Source organism: Oxyura jamaicensis, chromosome 2 (genome assembly GCF_011077185.1).
Source record: "Oxyura jamaicensis isolate SHBP4307 breed ruddy duck chromosome 2, BPBGC_Ojam_1.0, whole genome shotgun sequence".
NCBI classification, from domain to species: Eukaryota; Metazoa; Chordata; class Aves; order Anseriformes; family Anatidae; genus Oxyura; species Oxyura jamaicensis.
In genome coordinates, this window is record NC_048894.1 from 132,820,283 (window position 1) to 132,845,069 (window position 24,787).

Here is a 24,787-nt window from a genome sequence, read left to right on the forward strand (position 1 = left end):
CCATCCACATGTACAAGGATAGACACAGAGCTGTATGAAACATATACAGTGATTTTAAAATCAGGAATATAGAAGCAACTCAGAGATGCCTTCCTTCAAGTGCTGATAGCTATATATTTCTTGCTTTACCCCCACTTCAGGCCATGTTAACTAACATCTGCCAGCCTCTGACTTTGGAATCATTTGATTGCCTTAATACAAAGGTGAAGCAAGCTAATGTATATTCTACTGAAAGGGTGAACTGTGCAGGCTTGGCAGAATGATAATACAGCTTCCATGTACCACATATCTCCTGAGCGATGGTCCTGTGGGGGACTGAATATTGTCTGTGCCACAGATAATAAAAAAATGAAAATGTGTTGATGATAGCAGCTTTCAAGATGTCTCTTAAACATAAAGCTTTGTTTTCAAAGCACCTTGGGTTTTGCCACATCTACTGCTGAGATAAACTTCTTATGTAATACCCATGTCTATCCCCCAGAAGTTAATTTATATATCTGGGAAGTTATGCCCGCATATACTGTTCTACGCTTGTCATCCTTTGAAGATGCTTAAATCATCCTTTGAAGATGCTTAAAATTTCTCTTCATATGGGAGACAATTGTATATAAGGCATTGACACCTTAAAAATAAAAAGTTGCAAAATTTTTTTTTCAAAGGTATGTTTGTGAGCTGTGGTATGATCAAGTGTTTCTTTACAATATTAGGGTATCTTCTGGAGATGGGCTATTGATAAAATTAAATTCCCAGTGGTTTCTTGCATCCATATGTATGAAGTCTTAATGTAGGAGGGTTGTTAAGTGGTCAAAATACTGGACTGAGATTCAAGATAACCATGTTCAGTCTCCAATTCTGCAATACAGTTGCATGACCATAAGCTATTTCACAGAGTCACAGAGTCACAGAGTCTTCTAGGTTGGAAGAGACCTCAAGATCATCAAGTCCAACCTCTGACCTAACACTAACAGTCCCCACTAAACCATATCCCTAAGCTCTACATCTAAACGTCTTTTGAAGACCTCCAGGGATGGTGACTCCACCACTTCCCTGGGCAGCCCGTTGCAGTGTCTAACAACCCTTTCGGTAAAGAAGTTCTTCCTAACATCCAACCTAAACCTCCCCTGGCGCAACTTAAGCCCATTCCCCCTCGTCCTGTCACCAGGCACGTGGGAGAACAGACCAACCGCCACCTCGCTACAGCCTCCCTTGAGGTACCTGTAGAGAGCGATAAGGTCACCCCTGAGCCTTCTTTTCTCCAGGCTGAACAAGCCCAGCTCCCTCAGCCCCTCCTCGTAAGACTTGTTCTCCAGGCCCCTCACCAGCTTCGTAGCCCTTCTCTGGACTCTCTCCAACACCTCCATGTCCTTTTTGTAGCGAGGGGCCCAAAACTGAACACAGTACTCGAGGTGCAGCCTCACCAGAGCTGAGTACAGGGGGACGATCACCTCCCTGGCCCTGCTGGCCACACTGTTTCTTATACAGGCCAGGATGCTGTTGGCCTTCTTGGCCACCTGAGCACACTGCTGGCTCATATTCAGCCGACTATCAGCCATCACTCCCAGGTTTTTCTCTGCCTGGCAGCTCTCCAACCACTCATCTCCCAGCCTGTAGCTCTGCTTGGGGTTATTGCACCCCAGGTGCAGGACCCGGCACTTGGCCTTGTTGAACTTCATGCAGTTGACCTCGGCCCATCGGTCCAGCCTCTCCAGATCCTCCTGCAGAGCCTTCCTACCCTCGAGCAGATCGACACTCGCACCTAACTTGGTGTCATCTGCAAACTTACTGAGGGTGCACTCAATGCCCTCATCCAGATCATCAATGAAGATATTGAAGAGGACCGGCCCCAGCACCGAGCCCTGGGGAATGCCACTAGTGACCGGCCTCCAACTGGATTTGACTCCATTTACCACAACTCTCTGGGCCCGGCTATCCAGCCAGTTTCTAACCCAACGAAGCGTGCGCCAGTCCAAGCCACGAGCAGCCAGTTTCTTGAGGAGAATGCTGTGGGAAACGGTGTCAAAAGCCTTGCTGAAGTCAAGGTAGACCACATCCACAGCCTTTCCCTCATCCACCCAGCACGTCACTTTGTCATAGAAGGAGATCAGGTTCGTCAAGCAGGACCTGCCCTTCATAAACCCATGCTGACTGGGCCTGATCGCCTGCTTGCCCTGCAAGTGCTGCGTGATGACTCTCGAGATAATCTGCTCCATGAGCTTCCCTGGCACTGAGGTCAAACTGACAGGCCTGTAGTTTCCCGGGTCAGTCCTCCGGCCCTTCTTGTAGATGGGCGTCACATTTGCTAGCCACCAGTCAACTGGGACCTCCCCCGATAGCCAGGACTGTTGATAAATGATGGTAAGCGGCTTAGCCAGCTCCTCTGCCAGTTCTCTCAGTACCCTCGGGTGGATCCCATCCGGCCCCATTGACTTGTGCACATCCAAGTGCCGTACCAGGTCACCAACCATTTCTTCACGGATAGTGAGGGCCACATCTCTCTCCCCATCCCCTTCCACCAGTTCAGGGTACTGGGTATCCAGAGAACAATCGGTATTGCCGTTAAAGACTGAGGCGAAGAAGGCATTAAGCACCTCCACCTTTTCCTCATCCCTTGTAACTAAGTTTCCCCCCGCATCCAGTAAAGGATGGAGATTCTCCTTAGTCCTCCTTTTCGTGTTGATGTATTTATAAAAACATTTTTTGTTATCTTTAACAGCAGTAGCCAGATTGAGCTCCAGATGAGCTTTGGCTTTTCTAATTTTGTCCCTGCACAGCCTCGTGATATCCTTATAGTCCTCCCTAGTGGCCTGCCCACTTTTCCAAAGATTATAAACCCTCTTTTTTCTTCTAAGATCAAGCCACAGCTCTCTGTTCAGCCAGGCTGGTCTTCTTCCCTGCCAGCTCATCTTTGGGCACGTGGGGACAGACCGTTCCTGCGCCATTAAGATTTCCCTCTTGAAGAGCGCCCAGCCTTCCTGGACTCCTCTACCCTTCAGAACCGCCTCCCAAGGGACTCTACCAACCAGTGTCCTCAGCAGCACAAAGTCAGCCCTCCTCAATTTCTGTTGCATCTGAACAGCAGGGTGGGTACGCTTTCCAGCTTTCCTTTAGGAACTCGTCATCTGAAACAGGGAGACTAGAACATTACTTTTAGTTTACAAAACATGGGTCTTAAAAACATAGGTCTTTGGTGGAGAAAGGGGAAAAGAATCAAGAAAATAAGTCCCATGAGGTGCCCAATCTATAATCATGCTCTGCAGTTGAATGTTGTGCATTCTTCTCAGTCTGACATAAACTGCAAAAATGGCAGGAGATGGTATCCACGTTCTATGCACTGCATTATGCTGATTTATTTCCCATGGAGCTATTGCATTCCTGACCCTATTCCTGACCCTACCTCAGATTACCAATGAGCCAGGTGGTAAAAGGGAATATGAAAGAAGTATTGCTGTGCAGCTTAATACTTTTTATGAAGTTGGAGGTGCAAGAAGGTAACTGAATCAGTCAGAAAAGGTGATGGTGTACGTTGGAGATCACAAAAAGAGTCAGTGGGGTTGCACTCTCAGTTTGATTACAAGGAAATGTCCTGGAATACAAGTACCTTTTTTAAAAAATGACTTTTGCTTGACCTGTTAGTCAACGGTGTTATCACTTCCATGAGGCTGAGCTGTAGCAAAGATACTGTAGCAAAGCAGTATGCATTGTCTGCTTTCAACTGAGAAGTGCATCTTGCCTGCTCGATTAAATTTTGAAATTCTACTTTTTATTTCAGTTGTTGGTTTACTTGGAGTCTCTGTTACATTTACTTATATTAATTCTGTACTCTAAAAGTGGTGTAATTATAGTAGAGGTTTATAGACAATTTATGAAAATAATTTTAAGTTGCTAATGAAAATAGATTAATTGTATTACATCTCAGTAATGATACAAGAACTGCTGTCAGTCTTTGGTTTGGAATTCCATCCTCTTTAATTAAATTACTGTTGAGAATATTTCTATTATTTACCAGTTTGAGAATCTGCTTTACAAGCAGAAGTGGATGCTATTTGAGGGAGTTATGGGTTCTTATGTGTCCATACAGGCTTCCAAGTTCATTGGCACATGAGCTGCTTCTTTGTCTTTACTTTTTTTTTTTTTTTTTTTTTAAGTCCAGTTTCCTTCAATGTTTTTATAAATGATCTGGATGCGGGACTTGAATGCATACTAAGTGAGTTTGTAGATGATAGTGAATTAAGAGGAGCAGTTGACTCCCTTGAGGGTGGAGAGGCCTTGCAGAGACATCCTGACAAATTAGAGGGCTGGACAATCACCAACCATGTGAAGTTTAACAGGAGCTAGTGCCAGATTCTGTATCTGGGATGGGACAACCTTGTCTGTACGTGCAGACTGAGGGACGAGAGGCTGAGGAGCAGCCCTGTGGAGAGGGATCTGGGGTTTCTGGTTGACAGCAAGCTGAACACGAGCCAGCAGCATGCCGTGGCAGCCAGGAGGGCCAACCCTATCCTGGCCCAGCACCGCCAGCCGGGCGAGGGAAGGGATTGTCCTGCTCTATGCTGTGCAGGCTCACCCTGGGCACTATGTACAGTTTGGGTGCCAGATGTAAGAAGGACATAAAATTGTTAGAGTGTCCAAAGGAGGGCAGCAAAGATGGTAAAGAGTCTAGAGGGGAAGACATATGAGGGGCAGCTAAGTCCCTTGGTTTGTTCAGCCCAGAGCAGAGCAGGCTGAGGGGAGGCCTCATGGCGGCCTGCAGCTCCCTCACGAGGGGAGCGGAGGGGCAGGCGCTGAGCTCTGCTCTCTGGGGACAGCGACAGGACCCGAGGGAACGGCATGGAGCTGGGACAGGGGAGGGTCAGGCTGGGGGTTAGGGAAAGGTTCTGCACCCAGAGGGTGGACAGGCTCCCAAGGGCAGGGGTTATGACACCAAGGCTGCTGGACTTCAAGAAGTGTTTGGACAATGCTCTCAGACATTGGCCTGATTTTTGGGTGGTCCTGTACGGAGCCAGGACTCAGTGTGGGTCCCTTCCAACTCTGGATACTCTATAATTCCATGTGTTTTTTTTTTCACATGCTGATAACCCATAAAAAGCTGAATTGCAAGGAAATTTGTAACTTTAAATAATTCCATGGAGCATCTTTTTGTTGTAGTCACTAAACTCGAAACCCCACTTTAGACTAGGTAAAAAACCCACCAGTTTATATGTGATAATTTAATACACAGTAAAATAAAATGATCTTTGGGATTTTGGTGCACTGGCCTGCTTTTAATTGGTGCAGAACAGCTTCAGTTGATTTCAGAGGGATTTGGAGGTGCTCAGCACTACAAAAATCAGGCCAGATATATTTTACGTTCCTAAATACGGGTTCTGAGCCTCTCTGTAGACACAGCAAGTACGTGTGGATTTCAGTACACCTCAGCAACCAGTGATTGCAACCAGTGATTATGATGGGAGCTTAGTATGAATGCACAAACTGCCAAATGGAAATTAATCAGTAATTTTTTTTCTGATGTGTCTAATGAAATAAATACTTAATCCTAGTGTAAGCAGAGTTCTAGGAGCAATGTATGCATGTTTTGTGAGATGTTCATTTTATATAAAAGCGCTACTGGCTCTCGGTGCTCTGATCTGTTTTTGACATGTGCAGTATGGAATATTTTACTTTCAACCTTCTTTTGTCCCTAAATATCTGTCAGAAGAAAGAAGCTTGCAGTCTTCCCTATCATTGCCTCTTCTTTTCCTAATCCTTGTTCTACCTGAACCCTGCCAGTTCTAAGATCTCTGCCCAGGCATACCGAAGAGATTTGAAAACCTGGACTTTTTACAGAAGTTTTGACTATATAAACTATATTTGCTATAGTTTAGCTTTGCACTGATATAGTAGACACCTTTGCTAGAATGGTGTTGTTAAATCACTGTCTTTTGATCCAAATATATATAAGAAATAACTGCAAGAAGCATTCCCTCTGCGGGTAGCTGAGAAATGCTGTAAGGAGAGAGCTGATTGCCAAGAGTGGCAGGAGCAGGATGACTTTGGAACAAGTCTTTGACAGGTAACTTTGCTTATGCTCAGAAGACAGATCCCAGTTTCTGTGATGACTTTTTGTCTAAACAATTTAAATGCTTTATCTGCCACTGTGGTGATATTAACAAACAGTCACATTACATCATACTTTTACATACTTTTTTTTTTTTTTTTTTTAAACACTGTTAAAATAAGGCAAAATCCAGGGTTTCAGCTGCACAGGATGAACAATATCAATCATTTATTGTACTGATAGGCAGATAATCTATTCATTGTTCCTTCAGTTAACATACACAGTTGTATTTCACATTGCATAGAGAGAACAAGCAGGTGAGAAGTTAAATCACTGTGCGTCGAGTGGGAGTAAGGCTGTAAGAATGAGCTAGCTTAAATTCATTTCCATTTTCGAGCCTTTCTTCAGTAAAGATCCATCCTGCACCAGGTACTCCTTAACTTTCCAAGGCTGAGAGAGCCTGGGGCTACCAGGCCGTTCCTGAAACAGGCATTTAGTTGCCTGAGTTCACATGAGGTCACGGATTAATTTCAGTGGGAGTTCAGTGCCAGAATAATCTTGAAGGATCTGAGCCTCATTGTTAGACACACATTTCAAATAAAATGCATTTCCTTCTGCTTGTTAAGTAAGACACAGAGATGCATTTGAGAAGTTATATATAGCTAATCTTCTAACCTGGAATTGCTTCTGAAACAGCTTTAAATGGAGGCAACATAGATTTATTGGCTTTATGACATAGCCCAATTTCCTTCTTATACAAGAAGATACTTGGAGTGATGACCTGGATGTTCATGGAGTTATGCTGGCATAAAACTGGTGTAAAGTAAAAGAAGAGCTAGTCAAAACAACAACAACAACAAAAACGGGGTAAGGGAAGGAAGATAGAAGAAGAGCTGCTTCCATACAGTTCTCACTTTAAAAAAAAAATCTCTAGACTAATAAAAAGCAGAGCTTACCATGCAAACCAAATTACTAAATAGGTACAAAATATTTACTAGATCTTTTCTTTATTTTAGTGTTAAATTTTAATACTATTATTACAGATTAGTAACCCAATGTAATCTAAGGAGGCACAATTTTTCAAAATAGTTGTTTTGTCCTTTACATGGTACAGAAAAAAGAATCCAGGAGATAGACATGATAGACATACTAGACAACAACAGTCTTAGGATATTAAATTTAATTACAGATTACACAGAATATGATGTAAAAACAGCAATTTACTAGAATAATTATAACCTGCAAAATGTGAAAATAGTTTAGAAAATGGATTGTCATATTCTCTGACACAGCAATAGTCATGAAAGGTACACTTATATGTGCATCTGTGTATTAACTATGCTACCTGTCACTTAGCCAGGATTCCGAGACAGATTAAAGGCATTTGTTTCTAAAGTGCCTATGTTTAAATTCAGTAAAGTTAAACAGCTAGATTGAAAACACTGTATTTTTGTCAACTACTTCAAGGAGATAAATGCTTCACCTATATGCTATCAGTTCCTAATGAGAACAGTAATCAAAAAACTGCAGAGCGCACAGACCTGTAAGTGGGTAGTTTGACAACTGAAAATATTCCTTGATGCCTTGGTAACTTTTGGAGATCAGACATGCCAACTTCTCTTTTCTGTTTCAGACATGAATAATGTTTTGTCTGAATTTGTATTATACAAAAAAAAATTAGTTGTAATTGGGAGAGAGACCTTTATGTTATATGAATCAACAAGGAAAAATGTTGCAAGTGTCAAAGGATATGATGACCACAAAATATCAGCAGGTATATATATATATATAGTTTTTTCCAGCTGTGTTTATGAAAGCCAAAAAAAAAAAAAAAAGCCAACATATTTTAGTTTCTTTGAATATACAGACTGGCCCAAACATAGACATTCTCTTTATCAATCTTATTATTACAAAAACTGTACATTACAAACAGTATAGAAACAAACTCAAAGGAATGTGCCACACATCCTGGCTAATTTTCTATATGCAGTTTAAAAATACAGCCTACTCCCTTATAGTGCACAGTTATTGTGTAGATAGAGTACGTCACTAGTTAAGTGGACATGAGAGAAGAGTTCTAATTTTCCTCAGCGCAGAGAATGAGAGCCAGTTCTGCTCGGTACAGCTTTCCTCCATCAGACAAGGCCATGATGCTTTTCTTGTATGTCGCAAGGTTGTTAATGTCTAATTCCTATTTAAAGAACAGATAATGCTTTATAATCCTGTTTAGTTGTCAGCATGAACAAGTTTGCTGCCAATGGCAGAAAATAAGGTGAAAAAAAAGGGGGGGGGTTCTCAGCCTGTCCAACAGTAACACGTTCAAAATGTTATTATCTATTTGTACATGATCCACGTTATAGGCATGCGTTAGATTGCTGATAGCTGGTGTCTCCGAAACAAGCTTTTGATAGTGTTGCTGTGTAATCACAACGCCCTTAGTTAAGGCTTTACACTGCTATGACTTCTGTCAAGATTTTTAGTTGTGCTTTGACTTCAGGAATTATGACTTAGAAGTTCTATATTTATCTTAATTGGGTGGATTAAAGTGTCCTTAAAATCCAAATTAAATCTAATCTCTAAGGGGAAGAAAGCCCTCCTAGGATTACCTTTTTGTTCTTTTCACAGAGATCCTTCAGCAGTGCATCAAGTTCATTCTCATCTATGTATCCATTCCCATCCTGAAAAATAATATTAAAGAGAATTTTAAGCATTTATTTTTTCTCTCGGAGGTTACAGCTAGTTTTCAACAACTTCAGAAAGTAAGTGCCCTCAATCTACTAAATTACTAAAAAGGTTTTCTGAAGACTTACTTGATCATACATCTCAAAGGCTTTATTGAACTCTTTTGCACACATTTTGACACCCTAAACACCAAGAGGAAAAAAAGGTCATTAATGAACCTATTATGCGTGATGGTAACAGTGTAACCTTAAGATGATACATATTCATACCTGAAATTTAATAAGAAAATTTTCCTGTACTGGGAGTAGCCTTTGGAGACAAAAAATAAAATAAAATAAAACAAATTCATCATATTTACATCAATTGATATATTTTTTTATGAAAAGAGACAGAACGCATACCTGGCCAGTTCAGTAAGCTCCAGCTTTCCATCGTTGTTTGCATCAAACATCCTGAGCTGAAAGAATATATATTTTTACATTACTAATCACAGTTAATCACCGTGATAAAGAGAATGCTTCTTTGGAAAACAAATTCAGTGAAATTTATGCTTAATTTAAAACTGAAATGATGGCTCCAGGTTTCAAATTGTCACATTTACAGTGTAGTACATTTATTTAAAGTGCTGAAGAAGTAATTTATAGTAATTAATTCTACTGCAAAAGCCTGATAAGTAATGAGATAAACAATTCTGATTAACCTACTCTAACATAGGTCTTAACCTGCCTACAGTGATGATTGTCCCATGTGAGAGACATGCATGTAATTATTTATAAGGGAGAGAAGTGTTGACATGATAACATTTTACTTTTGACTTCATGTCATGATCTAACAATAGCATCATTATTCTCTATTCATAAAAGTAGAACAACATTCAGGTAAAGTTCAATAGAATTCAAGGCATTCACTTCCTTAGGAAATAATAGACATTTTATTCAATTGGCTGCTAGGTCTAAATACGTAAGTAAAGATCACATTCGGTTTCTGTGATATATTTCAAGAAAAGACCAAAGAGATGCTCTAGACAACCAAGACATTTTATTGATAGTATTAAAATGGGAATTTAAATGTCTCCAAGTAATTATAACTAAATTATAAGAATAAATATATTGATGTAATTTGACAAAATAAGTGAATACTATTTCTAATAGCTTTTAATCATCCTATTGTATTAAAGTGCTTTCCATTCAGCCCTTGACAGGATTGAGAGGCACAAACAGCATGCATAGAAGCACCTGGAGGTATTAATCCTGCGTAGGATTAATTTTTATGTCTCTCCCAATTTTTATGTCTACATAGTTCCATTTTTCTAGCTTCAAATATTATTTTGCCTTTGCTGTATAAAAGAGTCACAAAAGCAGCAAACTGTACAAAGCATTTTTAGGCATTGTACTGAAAACACCACCACCCACACTCCATCCCATCACTTTCAATCACAGTAATTTTAGATGTAATTTTTAGAGAAGAGGAAAAGTGGAGTCCTTCATTGAGGTAAACGTACATCCTTTTAAATACAGAAACAATTCCATGAAAAAAATACCCGATTTCACTTTGATAATTCACCAAAAAATGGCAATGGAGACCAGAAAAGGGACTGATTCTATAAACAGTCTATGTAATGCTCTGGCTCCTTTTAACACCTGCTTTCCTTGTATAGAAGCATCTGCCTTATATGCACTCCACATGAAAGGAGATTTACATTTGGAGGAGGTAAGCAGTAGGAGCTGTAAAGTCAACATATTTTGATGGGTTGTTAGTGGCTTGCTGTGCCTGCCTGCAGCTGCTCGGTGCTGTATGTTTTCCATCGATCTTCTTTTGTAGTTTCTGGGGAGATTATGTGAGAGTTGGTTTTATAATTTGGGAGATTATGTGGGAGTTGGTTTTATAATTTCTTTCCTGTTTCTTTGCTGCTAATTCTTTGTCAAGAAGACAAAGGCCAGAACTGAGAGGACACTTTAAGATGAAGGTCCCAAACCTCCCTAAACAAACAGGATGCATGTGTTGTCTTCACCAGTGAATAACTGTAGGTAAATGGTTTGTATTGGCACAACAAACAAGCAGACTTCTGTCAGGAAAGACACAAGTTTTGATCAATCAATATTAGGCTTTGGGCCAGTTTGAGGGCTTGTGTGTTTACCTAACATGTTTTTGATTGCTAATAATATTTTATGATGAATCCAAAATGGGAAAACACAAACATAGTGTTATACATTTCCTGAAGGCAAGAATTCTGATTTTTATTTTTTTCTTTTTGAAACGTCCATTCAGAAACCATAGTGGTCTCTACCATGGAGCACCATAGTGGTGAGATAGAAGGAATGCCCCAAGGACAAGCTGATTTGAGGCCAGGGAAGTGAAAGTTTGGTTCTAGTATTTATTTAAAGCACTGATTTCTCCTTTTGTAATTACATAGAAGAAACAAGAAGAGTGAGGTGCTTATAGATCTGTTAAGAAACCACCACACACTGATTGCTGTTAGAACAAGAGACAGACACTACACCACAGCTAGAAAGGAAAATATAGAAGGAAGCCTCAAATTAAGTGTAACAACATAATTAATCTTATGACAGGCACAATTTTTCTCCTGTGAACTCTGAAGTTCATACACCTAATGGCATGGGAAAGCAATTATTTGCACCGTACTATGACTTGATCTAATATTATATAAACACCAAGAAGATTCAGAATTCCTGAGCATTCTACTGAAAGCTACACATCAGAGTTGTGTGGCTGCAGGAGTACTTGCAGTGCTGGATGCCACGATTCATGTCTGCGTTGCAACGAGACATCCGGCCCTATTAGGACCTGGTGGGGCTCCAAATCATTTGGAACCTTCCCGTGGCTAAAGATAAACACAATTTGGATTAAACCAATCTTGATGAAATGCCTGTAAATAATCTTACCATTATTTCTGTGTATTCTGTTAGCTTTGAGTCTTCAATCTGCTTATTTGCTTTCTGTAATAAATCTTTCAAGAAGCTCTGTCAAAATAAATAGAGAGTAATATGTGAATTTTTAATACTGTATAAAATGCTTGACTTGCTAATTTCAGATTAAAGTAATGGGATATACTATTTTAATCCCACTTTACTGCTGAAGTTCAAAATAAGTACAAAAAGAAATAGTCATTAACAGTTAGGTCCATAACAATTTCTTTTCATCTGTTCCAGTATACTGCAGTTTTACTTAGAAAAAGTGACTCATAAAACATTATACATTGTATGCCATTTATTGCACTGTGAATTTGGAAAAAATAGTTTGGCTTTCAAGAATACTGCTTCCTAATCAGCTTTATCAGTAAATTAAACTAATTAACCTTGAGACTGCTTGGAAAATTTGGATGTCTAATTACTTCTTGCAGCGTAGGAACAATTTTATAGAAAAGATCAATGATTAATCAAGTTTCCTCCTTGCCTATGGCAGTACCTGATGCCAGAAGCGAACACGTTAACCTATAATCCTCCTTCCCACCTTATCCTTTAAATGTGTGCAGCCAGTTTCATCAGATTTTTTTTAATTATTATTATTTTTTAGAACAAGAATCTGACATGGTATCCCATGACTTTATAACCGGGCATTTTAAACATCAGCCATTTTCACTTTAAAAAATAAGATTATTTCTCTCCATGCAGTGGTTTAAATTGCTGTACTAGAAACATTAAAAAGAAGGATATCAATTTATTTGCCAAGGTTATTACAAGATCTAAAATGTCTATATGTCTGTCAGTGCTCAATGAAGTACTAATTACTATCATTAGTTGGAGTGCCATTATCTCTGTGGAAGTTTGGGTCACATTTCAAGATAGAAAATGGGGTAATTCATAAGAAAATCAATTTGAATATATGTATATTCATCCCTGAATTTGAATGCAGCCATGTTAATAGTCATATTACTTATTAGTATAGCTCTTTCAGTCTGGCCCCCTCTGCACTGCCTTCCTATTAGTTTCTACACAAAGACCATGATTGAAATGTTGTAAATGAACATTATGGAGAAATGTTTAATCTTGTGTGCTTTGACAGAAAACAGGACTGGGAAGGCTATTGAAAGGCCATCCAGTCCATCTCCATGTCTCAAGGCAGGATCATTGATATTTGAACGTCCCACATCAGTGTCTGGTCTGAGCTATTGTCAAACCATTCCTAAATACAGGCAGTGATGGGGAGTCTGCCTGCTCCATTCCACTGCCATTATTTTTGCTGGAAAGTTTTGCTCATTTCCAGCTTAAATTTCTCTTATAAAGTTTTATGTGGGTGTACTCCTTACATAGCAAATACTTAAAATGTTTGTGCTTGTCAAAAAAATGTCTATCACTCCTAAAAATAAAACTAGACATTTATGTCTTCATTTCAGAGTTTAAAAATGTCCTGTTTCTCTGAGGCAAACAAAATCTCACAGCACAAGATAGAGGGACCATTAGGACCAGTTAAAATTTCTTTGACCTCCTGGTACTCTGGTTAATAAAGTTTATGTAGCTCTTCTTTAGAATACCACACATGGCCAAAATATTCCAGATTAGATGGATAAACACTGCTAGGTCTTTCTCTTGCTATGAATTGTTTTGACTCCTCTGAATTTAAGCTACAGCAATTGAGCTGTAGAAAGTGGCCTCTTTCTACTCAGATTCTGCCATATGTGAGCATCTCTCCTATGAGGAGAGGCTGAGAGAGCTGGGACTGTTCAGCCTGGAGAAGAGAAGGCTCCAGGGGGATCTTACCAATGTCTATAAATACCTAAAGGGAGGGTGCAATTAGGACAGAGCTATGATCCTTGTGGTGGTACCGAGGACATGAGGTAATGGGCAGAAACTGGAACACAGGAGGTTCCCTCTGAACATATTTTTGTGCGTATTAAAACTGATACAAAATTCCCACCAGGTTATCTAAGCGGGGCAGCACAAGTCCAGCTGTGTTAGCCTAAGAGTATTACAGTGGAAACTTATGGATTACGTGATACTTGAGAGAGCCTAACATGCCCAGTAGCATAGTGATTAGTGGTCATGATGACCTTAGAAGAAAAAGAAAAATCACAAAGCTAACCTTCCACCCTAAAAAAAAACAACCAAACAAAAAAGGAACAACATAGCTTTCACAGGCCTATCTGGCTTCCCTTGGCAGAAATCACCTTTCTTAGTTCTAAACTAGAGTACCTGCTATCCTCAGTCACTCGAGACAAGCATCGATCCAAATTAAACCACATTTTTAGAAACATTTATCAGATTAGAGTTGCACTTAAAATAATTCACTGGTGATAAAAACATCAGCTAATCATATTGCTTTTCAGTCGTGTCTGAAATGCAAACACATACACCAGCGGGTGTCTGAAGAAACAGGCCCAGTGCCTGTAACCCAATGCCTACTCTCATTTTGTGCACACTCATAGGTATCAGCTTACCTTAAGTTCCTCAGAATCAATGAAGCCACTGTGGTCACTGTCATATTTTCTCCATGTCTGCAATCAGAACACGGATAATTTGATGATGTATTTATGGCAATCAGGTCTTGGGTGATTTTACAAAAGGAAACTTTTCACACTGTACCTGCATGAAGTCTTCACTTGACTTTAGCTGCTGGCACCTGAAGAACAACAGGAAATTCTCCTCCGTTGGTAATATCTGAGCAAGCTGTAAAAGATTTTTTAAAAAGATTAAATTTTGATTGTTCATTAGCCCACCTGAGACTTAGAGTATGAAACCTTTAAAAGAAGCAAGGAATTTTTCGTGATCCCACTTCCCCATTGTGGTCCTACTGGAAGCTTCATCCCATTATCCAAATGTTTGGAAGATGCTGCTGAAAAACTTCTGGCTTTGCCATGTTCATCAAGGTTGAACAGAAGTGAGGTCTGAGAGGTGGCAGTGAAATAGTTTACTGAAAGGGCAGCTAGGGAAAGAGGGAAAAAATTCACCTATACAAAGTCAGGATCTGTGGTGAAAACCTTAGAATCAGTGCGAAGAAAGCATGGATGTGTGGAGGATGAGTGTGAAGGACCATGAATTAAGAAAGTGAGGAATAAAGACTACTGACAGGTACTGAGTAAGAGAAGAAGATGGGAACACTGGCATGAAGAACACATGTAATGAAAGCAGAAAAATAAATGGAAAAAAAAAAAAAAAAAAAAAAAACGAAGGAAAAAAAAAGTGGCTAGGGTACGGAGATGACAACTGGCGATCATTTGTCAGGCACAGAGATGTGTTCAAGAAGAGCTATAAATACCATAAGGGAATCAAAAGGGCTTTTAGCCCTGTAAAATCAGGGGTGGTTCTTCCAATGCCTATGCTCTACAAAAGGCTTTTTTAAAATCAGACATTATTGTACTGATTTTTGAAAATGTTCATTTACTATAACTCAATTTTGGCAAGTGACAAATGTAGAAGATGGAGAGTATGCTATATAATTTCATGTAAAATCATGATTTGTTTTTAACAAAAGCCTAATATTTTTTTTTCTGTGCTCAAAATGTATGAAATATGTTTTGATTAGAGAAAACTTTTTACTTGAAGAATAGACCAGCTGTGCTTACTAGGAAGAGAAAATGGAGAAAGCAGGATTTCTTATCTGCATTCTTTTATGAAAAATGACATCTGCAGACTTCCTGTAGCCCCATCTTAAAATTTGTATTCAAATTTTTTGTTTCTGTGCATTCATTTCACATCCTAAAATCCCTTGTTCTGCTGCTGCCTTCTTCCGTACTATTGTCTAATTGCTTTTTTTTTTTTTTTAATGTTTTTATTTGATTCCCGTTGCACTGTAGGTGACTTCAGCTCTCCCTCTCACTCTATAGGCACGACAAGGTGATGGAAACAGATTTCTAGTTTCTCTAAAATTATCTGTGCAAGAAATGAGTGATATTCGTTAAGTGCTGGTACAACTGAAAACATGCGTCAGAGTACTCTCCTTACAGAAATGGAGCAGTTGATTACAGACTGCCAAGCACATCACCGCGTTCTGAGTGCTTTTGCTAAATGGCTGAAAACCAAACCTAATCAACTTAAACAATGTGTTTTTGTCAGCAGCTTTTGAAATCTACTCCACTGTAAATGGCATATACATAAATGGGTAAGTGCACATTCGTATATACGCAACAGCTAAATGTGTGGAACTTAGTACTGATTTATGGAAACTTTTCCTTATTTCTCCCATGGGAGGGGGCTTTGACTTTTGGAGTAAGTCAGCATTGCTACTGAACAGTAAACAATGGATGGAAGGACTTATAAAAAACACTAGAGGGAAGGCACTGATTACAAGAATGAGAAAGTGTCTTCGTGTGTGGAAACTGGAAGTCCTAGTTAGTGGGACAGCTATAGCAAACTCTGTTGAATTTTGCAAGGGTGCTAAATGCAAAACAAGAACTTTCCAAAGCATCATTAACAGCTTACTAGCGGTACCTAACTGGGTATGAGGCACAGAATGTATTACCTGTGGAAGAAAATTATTTTAAACTATACCTCCTGCCCTTTTGTAGGTGTCACACAGAGAAAAGCACTGGCTTTTACATTACAAAGATGTAGCAGATAAATATTCAATATTAGCTCAGACTTCTGCCAAAAATAAGTATTTTCTGTTTTCCTTCTTTCAAACCCTTTAGCATAATATGAACAATATAGCTAAGGAGAAGTTCAGTTGTCCTAGCATTGAATAGCATTAAAATGCTTTTCATTGAAAACTCTGCAGTAGTAAGGGATAGGGGATTTCCCCGTCCCTGCTATGGAGAGGAAAGATGGGAACCCGATGCTGTTTCTGATGAAGACTTCTCTGTGAGTACAGGTGTGTTGGGACCCTGTGAGTGTGTTTCAGTAAGAGTGCAGACTGCCACGAGTTCTCATGCCTGGCAACAGAGGCGGTTTTGGGGGTGCTTCTGTGCATTCTGCTGCTCTTATGGAGAACATCAGCTATTTCTTTATCATAAGTAATAGTAATAATACTCAGCTACAAGCTGGTGTAGATCTTTATAGGATAACTAGCAGAAAAATTACTCTCAGTAATCGAAACAATATCAGAACTATTTTCTAGAAATCATTCTTTAAATTAATTTTGTTGATCATTAAGATACCTTATATATAATTCAGTGAATTTGCTTCACAAGATCTTATAATAGAGAACAGAAGTAAAAATAATATTTTAGGCTAATAAGTAGTTATTTTTATGGTGGAAGTGTCAAATAATGTGAACATGGAATTACTGCAGTCCTGAGTTTCAAACCCCCAGGTTCCACCTTCACATTTTAGTGCAAGCATTAGCTTGAATGAGTACAAAAGGTGAACTAAAGGTCTCTTACAAAATGGCAAGGTAGTGGACAGGTCAGGCTCTGCACTTAGCTTGTAGGCACTGGATAAAAGCTAGTGGGCTAAGTACAGTGTGCTTCCAAAGACAGAATCGAGCACAAAGCTGAAAATCCACTCCTTCCTCTGTGAAGCCCCCCAGGCCTCCTCTATATCTTAGCCCAACAAACCTCTCCTTGAAAATTCATTATCTGCTAGGACATTTTCCTTCAGTTGCTGGGGTATTCATTATGAGGACTGGAAGGCTGAATGCATTTACGTATTCTTTTTTTTTTTTTTTTTTAAACAGCAATCATATACTTTTTCAGAAAAAGTGTTTGCTCTACAATGCAAAGGGAAGCAATCCAAAATTAGTGGACATTTTTATTTACAAGGAAGGAGAATCAAGTCCAAATACCAGCTTTAGTACCATACAGCATGTACAACATAGTCTGAGTCCCATCAGCATTTTCCAAATCAAGCTTCTTGCTGATGTCAGTGAAAAAAAAATATAGCCTTTGGGTTAGGAAGCTGCTATATTAAGGGAAAAAGTCCCTTCAGTCACTGAACTGAGAGCTGTCAATATTCAGTGGCTTCAGTGGATGCTGAATGTGGTTGGCAGTTCACTGGAGGTGGTAAGCACCTTACAGTATTAGGCCTTGTGGGATTTGATCACCTTTACCCATTAAGTCAATAGTACAATCAGAAATAGAACTTGAAAGGCAAAACTCTCAGTTATCTTCCCTAAGCAAAGAACTACAGTCTTTTGCAAGTACACTCCACACATTCTTCTTGCATGTAATGCTTCTATTACATATATTCAAAAATACTAAATTAATCACGATTATTCAATAGCAAATGAATAAACATTTATTAGTGCAAACAAACAATTTTTTAGTCCAAATTAACACTCATTCTTTTCAGATGCAGAATTACTTGATCAATGCTAATATTGTCAAAAGATGCATTTTTAAAAATCGATTATAGCTGTAAGTGAAAGAAACGTCGTATTTCCATAGTTTAGTCATAAATAGATATGCATTTAAGTAAGTATTTGCCAATCAGACACATGACAGAGGACCAAAGATATCCTGAAGTGATCTATTATATCAGCAGTGATATATCCTATTGACTTTTACAAATTCTATTCAGTCCTCTATTTTAAAAACAGCTACTGAGCCAAAGTTGGTCACTGTAGAAATTTTGCAGACCTGGCTTGTATCTTAATTAGCTCTCTAGGTTAAGTTTCTTATTATCAGAAAAAAAAAAAAAAGGGCAAAAAAAAAAAAAAAAAAAAAAAAAAAACACATTTAATAATAGCATTTAATAATAAAGCCTCAGTCTCAAAGCACTCCGTGTGACATAAATGAGTTGTAGGTTTTGTCTTGAAATAGTGACTTCTCAAGCTGTAACCCAACAAATTTTCCTTTTTGATTTGCAGCACTGGACAACGAAAGCAAGAGAAAACACAATGGTTCCCTACTTCCTTAATAGCTGTCTAAATTATACAGTTGTTGAGAGCCTGTAAGTGTAGAAGAGTTTGGCTGACTGCATATCTGTTCTCTTTAGAAAGTGGGAGGAAGAAACGGGAATTTTCTTCCTCCAGTTTCGTTTAAGTTCAAGAAAGGTCTGGATCACAACTACTTTTAAAATTTTGATTAAATTTAATATGATTAACATGCTATTTTACCATATATGTGTGTTTTAGAATAAGCTACATATAGCAACTGCCTAGTTACATTCACTTGTGTGATGCCCTAATTATAGGAGTGGTGACAGAACATTAATTCAAAATCATATGTAGAAATAAATCATATTTACTTTTCACAATTCAAATTTCTAAAATGGAGCTGTTAGCTGCTTCACAGGAAAACTAAATTGCTGTTGATGCTTATTTGTACTGAATAAAGCATGCAAAGCTAAATGAAGTTTACTGAAATTATCTGGAGAAGGGTAAGGAGCACTTTACTTTTTGGTAAGGAAAAAATATCATTAGTGAAAAAATGTTAAAGATTCTAGGACAGAGAAAGAATTTTCTGTGTTACTAAAAATCCAAACTATTTACATAATATGTTCATATTGTTCTGTGCTAAATGTATTTTCTACTAGTAAACGTGTTAGTCATTTGTTATAAAGTAATTATCTTACCTCGACTATTCCTATTTTTCCATCAGTAGCTTTGCCATATTGGTCCACAAAAGCTTTCATTTCGGGTGTTAAATCCTGTGAAGTTATAATGAGAGAACTGTCATTTATAAGATACAGAGAAACATATACAAACTACTTGGAGCATTCCGTAAATAATTTACTACATTTAACAAAGTATTGACACTTACTGTAGCTAGATTCCTCAAGTTGTTATGAAATTGAGTAATTTTTTATGATGAATCATAATATCACCGTGATAAATTTTACTTCCCAAAGGATTATATTATAGTCAATGTGAATGATTGACTTCTAAATACTTGGATCTAAATACTCCTATTTTAGTTTACAGAATGAAAAAATTATGAAGACGTGTTAGAAGATGTGTATAACAGCTCCATTGTTTAAGGGGATAATGGTGAAATTCATGCGTAATTATTAGTCAATTTTCTATATTTTCATTTTTAAATGACAAACTTCAAGGCAGTGCAACATCCTTCAAAATAAGAAACATTTCAATATAATACATCTGAACACCAGTATAGTCTTTTCACATCCTTGAGTTGATTTTACCTGAACAATGGACACTATTTTAGCCCTAAAAAACCTCATGAGGTTATCATATTTTTCACTGCTTAGTATTTAGTTATCATAAAAACAGTATCCAAATGTCACTGCTGTAATGTAGAGAAGCAGGTCTGGGAGGGAGAAAGCTTTGAACAGTACCTTAAATCTGACAGAATAAAGTCAGCATAGCTGTTCATTGTATAAATTATGTCTCTTGATACACATTTGTACTCGAAGACTGTCTTCTGCCTAGGCTACAGCAAAGGTGTCAGCCTCAGGGTAAGTATCTAAATACTTGTACTGACACTTCAACTGGACATGCTTTGCTTTTCTGTAAGCTGTCATCAACCTTCAATACTGATTAAACTTCTAATTTTCTTTACATTTCCTATTTGTCTAAGCTAGTAAAGCCATGCAGCAAGAATCAGAACTACAGCTGTGTTAAAATAATTGGCAATTCTACAGTTATAGATGAACATACAGCAGCCTTTAGATTAAAGTTTTAGTTGCTCTAATAGATCTGATTACATAGGACCTAAGTGATTCTCTCACTAGAGACACAGGCAATCTCAGCTGTACAAACTCTGTTGTAGTTTGTCCCAAATTTCAACTACAAAAGCTACCTAAAATGTCAGTTCTTTATAGCTGATACAATCATGGCCTAGTATCCTATTTATGTCAAAGTCATCTATGGCAGGTTAGTAATTTGCCGTGGCTTTAATTAGAGATGTCGTTATTAATACAATGCAGTTCAATGTCACCTCTCATCTACTGATCCCAAAGTGAGCACGTTTGCTTAGCAGTTGGAATGGAGAATTTAGGCACCTGGATTTTTAATTAGTCCTGGTTAAATATTTTGCTAATCCTTCTCGTAGCACCTCTGCAGTGCCAGACAGTGTCCAGCTGTTGAAGGAGGCATAGTTGCTTACAGGCTAAACAAACAAAATGCTCATCCTCATGCTCCCAACACACTATGTTGTCCAGAAAGGTGTCCTCCCCCCCTTGTGTTCACTTCAGTTACTTTTGAGCTCATTGACGAATTTTTCACATCATTTTATTCAAATAAATGTTTTCAGTCAAAAAGACTTGCCTAAATGTAACCAAGTCCAGTCCTAATCTTGATACAGATGCAGTGCGCAACACTTGAAATTAAGAAACAAGTCCTTCACACCTTCATCTCCCCTCTTAAAACTTAAGAGACACTTATCCAACCAAGTGGAACTTGGAATTTTTTTGGAATGATTTTAAAAATGTAAGGACAGATGGCACTACAGAAACACTTACACGACTGCATTCATAAACATCCATTAAATGACATATTTCTCTGGAGAAATACTGTCATCATCTGCATTTGCAGAGAAAGTAAGTAACAGATGTGGAAAAACTTGTCTAAGTCCCACTGATTGCCTCTCTGTTGACCTCTTTGTCAAAACACCCTAAAGTTTCTTCTGGCAATGGGCACACCTAAGTAGAGAACATAAGGCATAAAAAGTGGGGCACAGCAAATGGAAGCTATGCCGATATAGTTATACAGCTTTTCTCTTTAAAAAGAGGCAGTTCTTTCAAAGTGTCTGAAAGTATGTCAGATCAATTCACTGTCTACCACAATGAAAACACATAGTGTGACCAAAGGAAAGCCCAAGCCCTGACACCTCTGAGTGCACAGGCACCCTCTGGAGCAAAGGCAGTTCCAGTCATGGGGCTTACATCAGTCGGGTTGCATGCAACAGCTCCGTCTGAGAAAAAGCAACCGTGAAAGTACAGGCGTACCGAGTCGATTAATAAAAGGATTAGAATTAGAACATAATTAGAACAGCTCTGTAGTTGGGAAGAATATTGGGAAATGTTAAACCATCCTATTCAATGACAGAACCAATGTGATTCTTTAATGCATATGGCATGACTGATGTAAAATCCAGCTATGAAGAATGCATAATTGAATATTTCAAAAATAGTGAGCAGGAGAGTGACCTGAAATGCAGAAGTTAATGATGACAAAGAAGCTTTGGGGTGTTAAAAGAAGGACAGCCAAGGAAATGACATATAACCTACACTAGTTTCTCAATGTGTCCCTTCTGGCAAAAGGAAAGAAATTCAAAGCTACTGTATTAGTATCCCATGAGACAAGACACGAAATAATGAGATGCTTGTTTGGCAAATGAGCTTTCAAATCCAAGAATCAGCTTAGATTTGAAACCTAAGATGACATACATCCATTATCTAGAAAAAGACTTCAGCATCCAACGTAACATCTACCAAAAAGAGAGCCAATGGACCAAGTACCAAATATGATGTTGCTACAGATCGATATGATTGCTCTTTTCAAAAGAAAGTTCCAAAAACAGGCTTGATTCAGAGAAATGGCAAAGGGAAACTTAATTAAACACCTGAGCATTTTCAAAAAGTGTGAGATACAGGCAGAGGTTATGCAAAAGACAGCATAAATGTAACGTAGTACATAAATATAATCCTGACAGTTTTTTTGGTGTTACTTTGAGCAGGCTTTTTTTTTTTTTTTTTTAATTATTTATTTTTTTAATGAGGAGGTGCACACTTCCTTGGAGAGAAAAAAGAATCTGATTTTGAAACAATTGGTACTTTCCCCTCAAGCTTCTAATTCATTTTTTTAACATCTGAAAATTATATAAGGATTTCTACTGAGAATACCATTGATACTAAATATACACAGGGTTCAGTATTTCCTTTCTAATGGAAATACTTAAGTTTCCTGCACTTTATTATGAAAGAGAGATTTGTTCTGCTGAACTACCTGAAAGATATTGAAGTTGTGTTCAATCTCTGTGAAAAAAATACTCTTTTTTTTTTTTTTTTCTTTCTAAAAGAAGCCACATTTATTTGCAGTTTTTTTGGTGAAGTTCTTTGAATTTTAGTTTAAAATTATTAACACTCAAATGGATATTATTAAAATTATTATTATTATTATATAAAATTATTATTAAAATGAGTGTCTACACCAATGGCTATAAGAAGAATTAACTGATACCAAGACTGCAGTAACATTAGAGGCATTGCTGGGAGACAGATTTTCAGATCGGTGAAGTTTACACTCATAAAATTAATAAGAAGATAAAAATTTCAAGAGAATAAATTGAGGCATACTATTTTTTGGGGGCAGTTACTTCTAAAATATACAACTTTAAAGCGAAGTTAATTATTGAAAAGCTATTGCTCAATTTGGAGGTATACTTATATGAAGTCATAATCTATTTCATCTGTGCACACATGCCATTCATTCAGTTAGATTAAAATTTTACTGTTACTTCAGAAGTATTTCTGCATAGATTGACTACAATAAAATTGATATATTTATATATATTTGAAATTGATGCTAATTATTTCAAAGGTAATTACGACATTTTACTTTTATTTTAATTCAAATCTTTATACAGAATCATTTATCTCTCTCCTTCCTCCCCCCTACCTCCTTCTTTTTTCCCAAGTGGGTATAGTTTGGAGGAAATTTATGATTAATACAATAATAACTCATGCCCAGAATTGCACTGACAACATTGTCAAAAACTTTGCTGTCCCTGTGAGCAATTAAAATTACTAGGATTTGATACTCGTATTCTTGGTGTACAACACTGGTGAAGGGCACGAAGTGGTTGGCAATCATCTGCAGATCTATTTACTGACCAGCAAGGGGCAGAAATGCATTTCAGCCCATGCTGCCCATTAAGCACGAAATTAAAACAGACTCCGACTAACTTGAAGTGCTTGATGGTTTTTCTTTTATTTTCTCTCTCCCCCACACCCCCCCTTTTTTTTTTTTTTTTTTAATCAGTACATAACTGGCTCGGCTTGCGATGGGATAAAGTCCCATCCATAACAAAAGGATAACATCCATGCATTTGCAGACTTTTTTTAAGCTCGTAGCCTGGTGAAGTGTGAACGGGACCTGCTCTCCAGATGGATGGACCCTGACCTCTCCTCTCCAGACCAGACGACATATTTCATGCTAAACCTGCAGGTTTCTAACTGCCCTACTTCCCTCTGCCTGCTGAGGCTCCTGCATGCACCGTGTGACGGCCACAGGGCAGGGGAGGAGTCGGGGCACCGGAGTTTGCTCAAGAAAACTCTTCTTTCCCGGAGGAGACGGAAAAACGGGGGCGAAACGTTAACCTACCAAGCCTGCCTTCTTCCTCGCCTGCTGCAGCTCCTGGATGAAGTTTTGTAGCTCCTTCCCATCCATGTACCCATTGCCTACAACAAAAAGAGTTACGCTTGCGGCCACCACTCCCTCCAAACTCTCTCCGCTCTCCAGCGCCGGCAGAGACTCCTCGGCCCGAGGGCTGCCGCCGGGGGGCTCCCGGCACACCTCGCCCGACCCCAACCCCAACCCCGACCCCAAAGCTGCTGGGGGCGGCGGTAGCGAAGCGGGGATCCCTCTCTCCGTCCCTCCAGTGGCTGTGCCCCCTCCCCTCTCGCAGCCCCCCTTCCAGCCGCCCCCCTGCCGCCCCGGGGAGGGGACGAGAGTCACCGTCGGAGTCGTAGTGGTGCCAGATCTCGAAGAACTGGGCGGCCGAGATCTCCACGCCCTGCAGGTGGCTCTCCGCCGTCATGATGATGAAGGGGGGCGCGGAGGGGGCGCGGAGGGGGCGCGGAGGGGGCGCGGAGTGGGGGCGCGGAGGGGGCGCTGTCCGCGGTGCTGACTCTGCCCGCGGCCGGCGCGACGGCGACAGCGACGGCGACAGCGGCGACAGCGGCGGCTCCGACGGCTCCTCCCGCCGCCGCCCCGCCGAGGGCTATTTATTGGGGCCGCCCCGGCCGGCCACTCCTCCCGGCGCTCCCCTGCCCGCCCTGCGTGCGAAGGGGGGCCGGGGTCTCTCCCCGGAGGGTGCCGCCCTCCCGTCGGTGTGGGGAGGGAGTGTTGGGGGACGGCGGGACCCCCCAAGTTATCTTGGGGTCCTGATGTTGAAGTGATGGTCGTAGATCTGCCGGCTGAGCTGTCGGGTTGCCAGCTGGGGAAGGGTGCTGGGTGTCAGCTCTGTGGGATGGTCCCTTGTGGGGTGTTGGGGTCACCCCATTTGTCAGAGATCCATCCCCAAACTGTGTCTGCAGGTAGCTCGGCATAGGCTTC

The 24,787-nt window shown here is 39.5% G+C and overlaps 1 protein-coding gene across 1 annotated transcript; it reads right to left on the reverse strand.

Moving 5' to 3' along the window:
• Positions 1-6,229: 6,229 nt before the first annotated feature.
• CALB1 (calbindin 1) lies at positions 6,230-24,455 on the reverse strand. Its single transcript, XM_035318597.1, has 11 exons — positions 24,188-24,455; positions 23,834-23,910; positions 19,123-19,197; positions 14,257-14,340; positions 14,112-14,168; positions 11,620-11,697; positions 9,118-9,173; positions 8,986-9,025; positions 8,845-8,898; positions 8,641-8,712; positions 6,230-8,225 (listed from the first exon to the last, which is right to left on the reverse strand). Exons 1-11 carry the CDS (start codon positions 24,267-24,269, stop codon positions 8,112-8,114), a joined length of 789 nt encoding a protein of 262 aa, XP_035174488.1. The 5' UTR covers positions 24,270-24,455; the 3' UTR covers positions 6,230-8,111.
• Between the last annotated feature and the right edge of the window lie 332 nt (positions 24,456-24,787).